Source organism: Emydura macquarii, unplaced genomic scaffold (genome assembly GCF_026122565.2).
Source record: "Emydura macquarii macquarii isolate MOO-44397 ecotype Brisbane River unplaced genomic scaffold, CSIRO-AGI_Emac_v2 contig_2422, whole genome shotgun sequence".
Lineage (NCBI taxonomy): Eukaryota > Metazoa > Chordata > Testudines > Chelidae > Emydura > Emydura macquarii.
Genome location: NW_027132559.1, coordinates 17,245,138 through 17,258,670, shown reverse-complemented (window position 1 = coordinate 17,258,670; position 13,533 = coordinate 17,245,138). Strand labels below are relative to the sequence as shown.

Genomic DNA, 13,533 nt, shown 5'->3' with positions numbered 1-13,533 from the left:
TTATAGTTAAGCAATTATAATTTCTCAGTTACAGTGAGACATGCAACAAAACAGAGTTGTTGCATTTTTCAGTCATTTGTCACACATTTTCATTGTTCCTATCACACACTGACAGACTAGAGGGTATGCATATGCTATATAATTCATATTTCTGCAGCAACAAGATCAGTAGAGCTCTTCTGCTGACAGTTTATATTTAACACTATAATTACAAAGATGAATAGACCCGGAGAAACTATTCCACACCACTAACTTATCTAAAAAAAAGTTAACATACAAGCCCTGAAATAATTAATGTGAATAACAATGTTTGTTTTGCTACTGTTTATATTTAATTATCTTAACCTTGTCTGAAGTACTCTAGAGAAAAATTATTCGCATGTTGAAATGAATGGTAGATGCAGAACTGAAAGATCTAACTGATAAGATCAGATTCACAAATTGCTCTGTCAATAAAACTAAGGACTGATACAGAAGGGACAGGGGACTAAAATATGGCACTGTCTAGCTCATTTGTAATTAATCAAATGGTTTATTTAGTTTAAATCTTGATTGCTATTAGGTATAGTCAATCAAAATGTTAGACATTTTTATTTTGTTTACATTTTATATTTATCTTTTGTGTAGAAATGTTTACATCAGAGTTATTTTTGTTTGCAACTGTGAATATCAACATAACGCGAGGACTGGGGCATTGCAGAATTTCAGTGAGTCTATGAAGACAACTTCAAATTTTCCTGTTTTTGATGGCAGAATACAAACAGAAGGTCCAATCCCTCAAAACCTCATTCACATGAGTGATCAGTGCATTATGCTGAGGAGTTTATGAAGTCAACAGAACTATTCTATGCGTGAAGGCTACCCACATAAGTTTTTTCAGGATTCAGCTAAGAAAACTAAACAAAAAGGGAAAAGAAAGAATCTAAAAATTTACAAATCACAAAAAAATTGTGGCCCTCTGAACATGCTTCTGAAATGTGACCAGCTCTGCAGTGATGCAGCATTTTATCAATCATTTCAAACCCAAAATAGCAATTTGCATTGTTTATTACTAAATAGAATAACTATCCGCTGTACTTGAAGTAAAAATATTATAGGAGATATACTTTGGAAGTATGACCAGCTTCAAATGGACAACCACGTATCTCTTAGTAGTACTGGGTCTAGTCAGTGCTTAATTTGTAATGAAAAAGGTGCCAGGGCTCAAGAATATTTTTACCTTCATAACTGATGCAGCAAGTCCAGAGGTGCCAGGGCTATGAAGTGCCAAGCCTACAGGTCCCAGGGCTCAGCCCTGGCAAGCCCTGGCACCAATAAGCACTGGGTCAGTTTTAGGAAGCAATTAACCAAGCTGATTCCAGAATTTGCGCACACACAAAAAAAAAAAAAAATCTACTGATAGGGAATAGGTCTAAAGAAAATTTATCAGGCAACAACCTCTGTAGCTGCCTGTCCGTCTGTGGTATAAATCTCGATCTGCAATGCATGCAATATTTGCTCTTTTCCCTCAAAAGGAAGACTGTTGAACGGTTTGGAAAATTTCTTCCCCGAGTTTGCTAAATAAACATTGGATCACATTGAACATGCTACTTGTCATGTTTTGATTCACATTTGTATTTATATAGAAACAACATACCTATTACAAAAGAAAAATGAAGACAGACTTGCAACTGTAAGACAGCTAGCTGAAAATAATACATTGATATAGATTGACAAGTATTTAGACCTTTCTTTTGCCACAGAGAATCTTTTATGGGAAGTCCAGTTATATCTTAAACCACCATAGAAAGATGGTCTTGCTTATATTACTACCAACATAAAATGAATTTATTGACAAAATAAATAAACCAACAATTCCCTTCAAGGATTTACAGGGCAAAAGCACACCTAGATTGCTCAGATCATCAACTGAAATAAAACACCTAGGACATTTCAAATAAATTACATTCAGGACAAAATTCTAATCTCACCATATGAGGATTGGAACATTTCCTCCTTCACAACCTAACCTCTTCAGAGATGACTGAAGATCACGCTCTAAAATATTAAGGAGTTCTTGAAAAGCAGCACACTAAAACAAATCAAGATCAGTTTACAACACTGATTCCAAATGAGCTACAGTAAACAATTTTAAGGATTAACCTAAGATTTACACTACATGCCACATTATGCTACATCTATTGTGGCTTGTTGACATATGATTAGAAAGAAACGTAAACTCAGTCAGATGAGAAAGATAGTTTGTCTTTTTCAATTAACGCAGAGTGTTAGTGAGTAATGAGTATATAAAAAATAACCTATGCCATTTTTATCACCCATATGGCACTTATTCTCAAATTTATGGCAGACACAACTGAACAATGTTTCAAATCACTGTAGGCTATTTCTTATCAGGAATGCCTGTGTGTGGCTTTTTACCTCACTGTTTCCAGTACTATTTAAATACATATTAATTGCTGCAAAGATATGTCTACTTAGATGTGCACATAACCCCAGGATTCTTTTACAATGAACATTAATTTCAGCAATATAAGCCTGAATGTGATGCATTACAATAAATAATTATAGGGATGTTTCTGTTTTAAAACTAATATAGAAAAATTATTCTACCTGAAGTTTGTTTATGATGGGAAAAGGAAGAGGAGCATGTCCAGCAACAGCTGATGAGGAGGTGAGAGCAGGATGGCTGGTTTCAGAGGACACAGGAAGAATGTAACTGCTGCAGTGCCCAATAGTAAAAAGTAAATATGAAAAATCAGACTTCTTTAATCTATGCACCTGATCCACCACATTGTGCCTCAAGTGTCTTCCCTCCCTATGATGCCTACTCCTAGGAAGCTGCTTTGGAACACTGGACAAATCATCTTCATTTGAAGGAAAAAAATAAGGGACTTGCAGTGAAATGTGGCAAATTGGACAAGATGACTAGAGATTTAGAACATAAAGCTGAGTGATAAGCAGATGCTCAGGAGATAATCTGAGAGACAAAATATTGTAGTAGATTTTGATGAAGAATTTTTGCTAAATGGAAGGTAACAGGAATGCGTCAAAGAATGAAGGGGTGTGGAGAAGAAATCAGATTCTTGGTTTTCTTGACATCCTGAAAAGCCTGAATCTTATTGTCAAGCTGTCTGGAGTGACCCAGGAGTGTGAGTACCAACCTCAGGACAGACTGTTAAGAAACAAGCACAAACCCCAAACTAGCTGTGAGTTCTATACTCAGATGTCACCAAGTATAAAGTGTCAACTTCTCAAGCACCCTAACAGCTTTAACATCGAGTTACAAACAGTCCCTTTGGATATTCCAGTCTACCTAGCCATGCAGGTACGCTTTCGATCTATTGACATGTAGTGTTTGCACTGCTCCCCTGCCATGGGGTTTCCCTATATAATAAATAACTTAATTCACTCTATCACATGAAAAGGTCCTTCCCAACAATCTTGCATTTTGTTTTTTCTCACTGGAATCAACACTAACACCAAATCACCTATGTCAAAAGATCTTCCTTCAGGATGCCTGTCCTACCAAGCTTTCTGAGACACCTGCCTCCTTTCAGAGCTGGAATGTTTGGAGAGGGGCCCTACAATATCTACATAAGCTATGGCAATCACTTCCTTAATGAGGGGCAATTACAGGGTCCCCTTGACCTCCTATGCTTCTGACATAAAAGACACAACTCTTACAGTAATTTTTTACTGTCTCAATCAGTAATCCTGTTTAAACCTGTTACAAAAACTTCTTTGTAACTTTTTTATTAGAATAGAGAAGGTAAAGCACCAACTCCGTGGGTGCCCTGGAGCTCAGGCACCCACGGAAAAAAATAGGGGGTGCTCAGCACCCACCAGGCTGGCCGCGAATCAGCTGTTTGGCAGCTCTGCCAATCAGTTGTTTGCAGCTCACAGGAGCGGAAAGGGCACTGTTCTGTGCAGAACAGCAGCTCCCCCTTCCCCCTGGCATGTTTCCAACTCACTTGGCCCCTGTCACTGGCAGCCAAGCCAGGATCTCTCACAGGCAGCTGCCATGTTACAGAGCAATGGCCAGGAGAGCCAAGCTTCAGACGGCTTTAGCAGTAGCTCCCTCTTGTTCCCTGCGCAAGGCCCAGCTGCCAGGGAGAGTGACCAAATGTGCCAGGGGAGCCACAGCAGGAGAAGGACAGAACCCCCACCTCCGCACAGGTAACATGTGGCAGGGAAAGTGTGTTGGCCACAGGCTGGGGGGGGGGATGTTGCTGTGCAGACGAGACATTTGACAGGTCACGTGTCCTCCCGCCACCTTCATCCCACCTCTTCCCACCCCACCTCTTCTCCCAAGTCCCCTCACCTCCACCCACCAGCAAAAACAAGAGTCAGCGTGTATGGAAAGTACCCTTTCATAGGTACTTACACCACATGAAACTGGGAGTGGTAAAGCTGGCCAGTACCCTTATTGTAACCCTAGACATCATGAGTATGAGACACAGATCGCTCAGCCATTGCACAGGAGCAACAAGATCTCTTCAAAACCAAAACAGAATTCCTCTGTTCCCTGACTGAAATCCCCATTACCCTAAACATGAGGACAAAAAAATCAATGAAATTCAGAAAGTTTGCAATCAAAACCATGGAGGTAGCCCTAATGTACATTATGATTTGTGGGGTAGGGAGTAGGAAAAAGTGTACAATTTTTGGGAAGAAGACACCTTCAGAACAACTTCTGGATTAAGCAGAAGCCAAAGTTTATGGAATCTGAATCAGAGTCATGAGAAAAGAAAATCTTTCTCCATTAAAATGGAGTCAACAATGAAGAAAATGTAATTCTTTATGCAAAATGTATTATAAGGTCTGATCATGCTTCCAATGAGTTCCATGACCCTGAATTAGAGGGAATCAGGTAGCAAGTTCTATATTTCAGTTGCCTAATACTTTCCACTAGGAAACATTTGATCTTTTTTAGGTTTGAACACTTCCATTATTTGCAGCAGCCTTTGACATTAATCAGGAGGAAAAAGTCCTGTGGCTAGAGAAGTGCCTTTTCCCATGGAATTCTGCTGAAATAAACTTTCAAAAATTGCAATTTCCCTTATATTGCTTGCCGAGTCAGCAAGATTTTGGCAGCATAGCAAAATAATAGCTGAACATGAATATTCCAGTCTATGGCCAGGCACACATTGCCACAGGAGCAGCAGCACTAGTTGATACTGCACTGGGAAAACCAGGAGGAGACAACTTCTCCACGAGAGACTAGAGACCCTGGGAAGAAAAAGAATGGTCCTGTGGTTAAAGTAAATGAATGCCACTCAAGAGAACTCAATTCTATCCTGGTTCTGCCATAGGAACTCTTTGCATTGTTGCATAATTTATATAGCCCAAACTGTTCATAAGTGGCCTCTAATTGTGTTTCTCTCATCTGGGTTCTGATATACAGAAGTGTTGAGCAGTCATAATGCAACTGAAGTCAGTGGAAGCACCTCTGACAGTATGGCAGCATGGTCTGGAGAAACAAGTACGTGGTTTGGAGGCAGAAGGTCTTGCATTCTAATCTTGGCTCTGCCATTGATTCACTGTGTGGCCTCAGACACATTTCTTTCTCAGTTTCCCCATGTGTAAAATGGGGTTAATAATGCTCTCTTACCTACAGCACAGATGAATATATCAGTGTTTGTGAGCCACTTAAATACTACATTCATAAGTACCAGAGAAAAGACCAAGAGGAATGAATAATGCACTGGAGACTTTGGGTAATGTGCAGTAAATAAGGTAGGAGTCACTAATGTAATGATGAAGACAAAAATACTGAACAGCTGCCTCTTCTCTCAAGTACTGCCTAGCCAGCGTAGAGAATGAGGCAAGGGTCCTGTGGAAAAAAATAGTATATGATTATATAACTAAAGCCATAAAGTACATGTGGCAGTGGTGTGGGAGGGTTAATAGAGATCACTTGTGCAACCCCAATTCTGATATTTCCTAATTTTCAAAGTGCCTAACCACCAACTTTTCAACTTCAATAAAGTTCTTTTAACATAAAACTTTTTTGTATTTGATCGGTATGAAATATTTGTTGGATTGTTTAAATAAACTATGCTGTTTTCTAAAAAAGCTCACATTAGTGAAGTTTTCCATTGAACAGCAATAAATGCCTTGGGGCTTTTTCTCCTCTCCACAACTCAATGGACAGACATCTCAGTAAGGGTTAACTAGAAAATATCTGTTATTACTAACCTTCTCATCCCCCAGATTTCTTAAGCATCCTGTCTAACCTTCAGAATAGCCTTTCGACTCTATACATGTTTTATTAAACTCAAAAAGAGCTATGAGATGAACAAGTGTTAAGTATGTTTTTCTCTTGAGTACTCTGATAAAGCAGTGTGGGAACTTGGGCTAGTGTATTAAACTGCAAATATGACTTCCACGGTAACAAAGATTTAGATATTATTCTTATCATTGTACTTAGTTTTTTAAAAACTATTTCAAGAAAAGTTTTTTAAAAACAGTACTTGTCAAGATTGCACAGCTTCCCTTCATCCTAGAAGAACTGGAACTCAAGGGGATTTTACAGACTCAGTAGGTATTTGTCTATAGTGAACTTTGCATTTCACAGTCACTATAGTCAATGAGACCCAGTTCTCCCCCCAGTCTGTATATGAGGGGCCTCAGTGGCCTCTGCAACACTGCCTCATTAAGCCTTGCAGACGCCATTCCATGCAGTCCGTGCTGGGGCGGCTGGTAAGAGAGAGAGGAGACTGAATAGGATAGAGAGGAGAGGTTGGGAGGGAAGTGACAATACAGTCTGAGGTTGTATTATTTCATCTGCATAGATCCTGTTAGAGATCCTATGGCAGCCATGGCCAGGGGGAGTTCCAAGCAGCACAGTTTCATCAGAGTGGAAAGTGCAGGGTGCCAGAGGCAGTTCAGAGGCAAAGAACTTACATGTGGATGCCCTTGTGTCTCCTGCAGAACCCCAGAACTTTGTGAATCCCTGGGAATTTGCCAGGTTTGGAGCCTGCAGCCTATACCTTGGGAAGTGGGGAGGGGTCACAAACCTTACCCTCCTGGCCCTGATATGACAAGGGAATTTTCACAGATATTTCCTTCCTCCAGAGAATTTTACTAAAAAAGGGGTTGATCTAGACCAATATTTTTTTACAAATGTTAATTTTACTCAAAGTCCAGATAGTCTTTAACCTTTCCGAGTCTGTTTTTCAAATCTATGTGCTTAAAATTAAGCACCTAAATAAGCAGCCTGATTTTAAGAGGTACTAAACTGAAACGAAGTGTAATGGGAAATACGAGTACTCAGCCCTTCCTGAAATTCAGGCCATTTCTTCAGGTACCCAAGTGTGGATTGAAGTGCCTAGCTTTAGGCACCAGAATTGAAGAATGTGGTCTAATTAAGTGTCTTAGGCAAGGTCACATGGAAATCTGTGCCAGAGCCAAGAATAGAAACACATTCTCCACTGCTTTAATCACAGGGTGATACCAAACACTGAAACTGAAGTAGTCAAAGTGCTGCAAAATCTATCACACATTTTTTTTCCAAAGTGAATTAAAAAATCCTGAGTTGTGAGATATAGAATTTACCCCAAATCAGTAATAAGCTATTTAGTGCCACAAAACAAAATTAAGTACACTAGTGTAAATCTTACACATAATAAAATAGAGCATGCCACAAACCATTTTCTTTAAATTGTAGATGTTTTAAACCTCTCATTTATACTATTGCTGGCCATCTTTTCTGGTGAGAAAGTATTCTTTAGTAGTCAGTTCATCACACTTTATCATGTCCATATAGATATAAACACCTGCAGAAACACATCATAATGTCTCTCTCATACACACAAATTTTATTGAAATGATATGTGGTACATCAACACAGTAACATTTAAATTAAGCCAGGTGATCTAGGACTATGTTGTTTTCCCATGAACTAATACATTTTTCTGTTTTATTGGTTTTGGGACATGTTTAAACTGCCAAAAGCGACCTTTAGACAAATTATGTGCCCCAAAGATTTGGATGAGGTACCTTTCAACTCACTGGTTAGTATGCAATTGAGGTCAGTAGCGACCAAAAATTGGTAGCATTTGATGGCAGTTTCACTATCAAGTCATTCCAATATAGGCCCTCCAATTGGTGGACAGGTGTTTACATCACTATTAGTATCCTTAGAGAGACACGGTTGCTGAGATAGCATATTTTATTGGACCAACTTCTGTTGGTGACAGAAACAAGCTTTCAAGATTTCACACAGCTCTTCTTCAGGTCCTGGGACCAACATGGCTACAACACTGTTAGCATCCGTGTAAGTTTCAGTAAAGGGGCCAAACACCAAAACTGGTATGAAAACTGAAGAACCTTCTCACCCATAGTTTGTCTCTCTGGAATAAGAGAAAACACATTATGGAGCCATTGTAGGAAAGTGTGCAGAGACACAGGCGTGTACCTATTATTATTTGAATATTATTTGTAAATATATGTAGAAATGGAAAACGGGTATAAATATAGAGTACATATTGTGTGTGAGACAAAGGAAGTAAGAAGCAGACCTGTCCTTCCTCATTTCAGATGTACTGAAATAAAAGGCAGAGAGACTGATTACACCATTTAAAAAAAAAAAAAAAGCCAAGTAAACAGATCCTGTTGGGGAACTTTAAATACAGAAAAAATAATTGGGAAGGAAAAGATTAACAAACTGCATAAATTAGAAGTGGCCTTTTCACCATTAAACGAGAAACTAATTCCAGAAACAGCACGAGCCCCTGGGATAAAGATTTAATCATTCTTACTAATTAGGAGGGGGGGAAATCGTTTTTTGGCATCAGAGGTTCCTGCCACCTGCAGCAGTCACCTCTCTCCACCCACTCGCCTACGCTCCCCCTCCCAATCACCCTGCTACAAACACGACCCTGGAAGTGTGGATGAGTGACAAGCACATACAGCCAAGACTCAGCCAATCAAACCTCCTCCCCAACGCCAAATCGTAACCCCCGTTCCCTGAGGTGCAGCTGCCACCCCCCTCTGCCCACTGCCTCGCCTCGCCTCACCTCACCTCCCCGCCCCAGGCCCCCCAGCTCTGACCCCCTGCCGGGTTACCTGCCAGGATGCTGACGACGTCCTCGGGGAGGACGGGTGGGGTGCGCATGCTGGAGGAGAGGGGGGTCCCTAGGGCAGAGGGCAGCTACTGGGCTGGCTAGGCTCGGACCCGGGAGGGAGGAAGTGACAGCCCGGCCCCGGGCTCAGCAGCAGGGGGAAGTCATTGAAACCTCAGGAGCACCCGAGGGGAGGGCGGGGCGGGGCTACTCGCTTCACTTCGCTTCTCTCCCCCCTCCCGGTCAGGCTGGCTACGCATGCGCCTCCGGCTCGGTCAGGCTTCGGGTTGGGGTTTTACACCCGTCACTTAGCCCAGTGCAAGCGGAGCCGGCGCGCTCCCTATCACGTGACCACCGCGCCCTCCATTTTTAATGTGGGCGTAATGTTCCAAGACGCCTGAGAAGAGGGGACCGCCCGTCCCGCTGCCTGAATCGAAGATGGCGCCCAACGCCTATTCATTGGCCTGCTGCTCGCCAGGACGGGCTTCCTTCTCTCTCTGATTGGTTCATTGTTTCCGTTTTTCCCCCCTACCCCCTATAGCGTAATTCAGGGCTCCGCCTTTCGTCTGTTTGCCCCGCCCCTGCTTTAGAACGCGCGCGCATGCATTCCGTCAGGCTGCAGGCAGAGGCTGACAGCTCGTTTAGCTGCTTCTGGGCCGCAGGGCAGGGAGGGTTCCGGGGGACCGTAGCGGGCAAGGCTGAGCGGGCAGGGGAAGAGGGTGGTGCAAGTGGAGGAGAAGGGAGCGAGAAGTAGGGTGCAAGGGGGGGGGGAAGGAGAGGGAGATTTGTGAGGAACAGCAGGGTGCAAGTGGAGTGGGGGAAGGGAGCAGGGTGCAAGGGGGAGGGACAGAGACAGACCCAAACTCTAAGCTGCAACATTTCTTAACTCTTCCTCCTCTCTGTGCTGTATGGAGACTGGGGAACCACCGTTCTGGTCTTAGGCACATCCTGCTGCTTCCCTCTTCCCCTCTCTCTTTCAGCCCCACCTTGAGATGCTGCTGTCAACAGTTTATGTGTTCAAAAATCTGGTTAGAGCTCTCTTGCAGGAACAAGAGCCTCCCATTGCCGCCATTGCCATTTTGTTGGGACTACACCAGTACTTAAAGCCAAGCTTCTGTGTCGTTGCAAGGTCAAATGCTGATTGCCGAGAATGCATTTCTCTGCACTTGGGGGTTTGGACTTGGTATTGTTTCAGTGGTTCCCCCCACCCCCTTTTAATTATACAAGACAGCTTATTTCAGTTGCACCTGGATTTCAGAGCTGTACTGCTTTATTAGCTGGTTTTATAGCCAGTTTGACTGAAGCTCAAGTGGATAAGTAACTGGCCTGTCTAATGTTGCACAGTGACTTTAATCTTCTAATTTCAAAATGAAAGAACGTGTGTATGTGGATTTTACCTTTATATATTTTTGTTGATTGTGGGGGAGGTCTAAGTTGGATATTAGGAAAAAAAATTCACTAAGAGGGTGCTGAAGCACTGGAATGGGTTACTTAGGGAGATGGTGGAATCTCCATCCTTAGAAGTTTTTAAGGTGTGGCTTGACAAAGCCCTGGCTGGGATGATTTAGTTGGGGTTGGTCCTGCTTTGAGCAGGGGGTTGGACTAGATGACCTCCTGGGGTTTCTTCCAGCCCTAATTTTCTATGGTACTGTGAAATACCTATTACTCTTCTACCATAGAAATATTTGTGTTTTTTAATTTTTCTACAGTGGGTGAGAATGGCTAACATGTTAGTGTAGAGATTTCAGATGTGCAGATTTTGGGAAGTTACCATAAGGATATAAAGAACAGGGAAGGTTGTAGCCAGTCTAGTTTGTTTGCCCTTTTTGGATTAATCTTAATCCCACTTTCTTTTGTTGACTTTACCACTCAGTTCCTTTCTTTTCCAGAAAGAAGTTGAGCATGGCACTTGAGCTCCAGTGTACTCTGTTTTGTGATTGCTTTCCTGGTAATTTATTCCATATGATTTGCTAGTGTGTGAGTTTTGCCTACATTTCAGGGCATAATGTGGACAGAAATAAATTACCTTTTTTATTTTCTGTCCTTTGCATCTGTCTCCTGAACTCTAGATATCCTTGTCCTTCCACAGATTTTCTTACAATATCCCTTTGCTGGTTGACACAGCACATATGATCAGCCTATGACAGAGGTAGCTTATTTTTTAATAATTATTTTTGGCAAGAGTTGTAACCCAGGCTCATTTATGTCTTGCTGAGTTCCTGATTTACCCTTAGTTTCCTAATTTTTAATATTTCCCTGATAGGAAGCATGATGCAAAACAGATCCAGGACTTTAGTGAAACATGCCAGGCTTCAGAGCCACTTCAACCTATCTTCTGAGGATTCTATAGCTTTGTGCATCATGAAAACCAGACTTTGCCTAAGTCCCATAGTTCAGGTATTCTGAATGTATGGATTGCAACCTCATAGGGATCACAAGCAAGATTTTGGGAGGATAGCCACATTCCCTCTTATCTTTTAAGTTTAAAAGAAACAAAAGTTTCTAATCCTTATAATTGCAGAGAGATGCTCAAAAATGTGAACTGAATGTAAACTCATGTAGTAATGCCTGCCTGAGGCTGCAGTCAGCCTGAAATAATTGCTCTAGAAAGTGTGAATTTCCCCTTTATCTCAGTCAAGGCCCTGTGCATTCTGCAGTCCTGCAGTCATGGCATTCAGCATTTTTTCCCCATGGAATCCGCAATTTTTCTGCAGCCGAGCACCTACATCTTTGTTTTTCAACAGTACAGAAGATAGGACCTGCCTATAGCTTTCTGTCCTCTCCAGTTTACCTCTTAAGGGAAAGTTAATCAGATTATAATGCATTCTCCCTACACTATTTCACAGAGGCCAGCATTAGGGTGGTTGTGATCACTTTATTTCTTCTTTCTGTGCATTCAGTGCTTGCAGTCTGTTTTTCTCCTCTGGTAGACTCAAACTAAAACAACTTATCAGCTACCCTGATCCTTTAAAGGAGTTCCTGTAGTAGTTGGTAAAGGATTCTGAGGCATGTGTACAGCCACAGAAAGGAAGGATCACCGAGTCATGTAGAGACTAAACCACATCCATTTTTACAGGAGATCCCATAAAAGCTTATGGGTATACAAATTCAGTTTTAATAAATGACAATACTGTAAACTGGAAAGTCCTTTGTATATTAGATGTAGAGTCACTGCATATAGCAAAAGCTAATAAACCTCATATACTTGAGGAAATTGATTGCACTCTATGCCTCTGATAGTAGTAATGTTCTGTTAGAATCTGCCGCTGCCAGTGAGTCAAAGCAATTCCACTCTCCAGCATTGCAGTCAGCTGACAAATTCATGACATCACTGCAGATGGTTGAGACCAGCCATGTAAAAGAATGCAGAGGAGCTGATACTTCACACTACAACTGGTTGAAACTATAAATGTGTCATCTTCTGCCTAATATTTTTCCAATATAATTGGGAACCATCCAGATATGATGACTTTGTGTTTTGTTGTCCCCTGTCAGATGAAACTACAGAGAAAAAAATCTCTGAAGTTTTCAAAAATGAGCTTGTACAGCTGGATTGCATTGGCGTAGCTGTATTGGTATTTGTACTGACAGTGCCTGAGCTATGACAGGGAAATACAGTGGCTTTCTGATTAGAATCCAGTCCATTGCATCCCAAGCCATTTGGACACCATGTGGACACACTATTCAATGAGTGCTTTGGTGGCAAAGAGGGTGCTAATGGAACTGAAAGGTACTTGATGAGACTGCATAAAAGCTGAAAAGTTGAGCACTTCACTAAAAGGAAGCCCACTGGGGGAAGGACTGTTTTTATCATCTATGTTTGAACAGTGCCTAACACAATGGGGGCCTGGTCCATGACTAGGACTCGTAGGTGCTATGCTAGTACTAATAAATAATAATACGTATCTCTGTGCTATTTTATGTGAAGAAATGGGTGCTCAATATCACCCGCTTCTCTTCCATGCCACAGTTTATTGACTTTCATGTGGCAATGGCTTAATTGCTCGTTTGAACTTAGAGAAAATGCAAGGTCTTTTCTTGGTGAATGTGGCTCTGCCCTTACTAAATACTGCTCTGATCCATATTGGCTTGCTCTGAACACTTCTGTCAGTGGACATAATGATATGAGTTCTCACCTTGAGAATCACAACTCCCAAAGGGGTTCTCAACAGGTGGCAGAGGGTTATTGTAGGAGTATAGGTCCATATTAGGGCTGAGTGAACTATGGTTTTAAACTGAGTTTGGATTTTTAGCGTGAGTGATAGGCCAAAAGCATGTAGATTAAAAAGAATGAAATCGTAAGAAAGAAGTTGTTTGTGTTAAACTTGTAGTGACCCTGGAAATACCAGTGTTATTTAAGATTTGGGCTAAGCAATAAAAATAAAGAAAATACGGTTACTAGGGCACCAGGTGCACTAAATAAGTGGTTTGAATATTTAGTCCAGTAGTTGAGGGGAAAAATTTTTGG

At 41.5% G+C, this 13,533-nt stretch overlaps 1 protein-coding gene across 2 annotated transcripts in view; it reads right to left on the bottom strand.

Annotated features, from left to right (window-relative positions):
- Nucleotides 1-9,358, bottom strand: part of SKAP2 (src kinase associated phosphoprotein 2) — a 142,455-nt gene extending 133,097 nt beyond the window's left edge. The window contains exon 1 of one of the 2 annotated variants that reach the window (XM_067562024.1): nt 9,070-9,358. In XM_067562024.1, coding sequence (XP_067418125.1) covers nt 9,070-9,118 — 49 coding nt within the window. In that variant the 5' untranslated portion in view covers nt 9,119-9,358. The remainder of the gene's footprint in view (nt 1-9,069) is intronic. The other variant, XM_067562023.1, reaches the window with a different exon arrangement.
- Nucleotides 9,359-13,533: the final 4,175 nt, after the last annotated feature.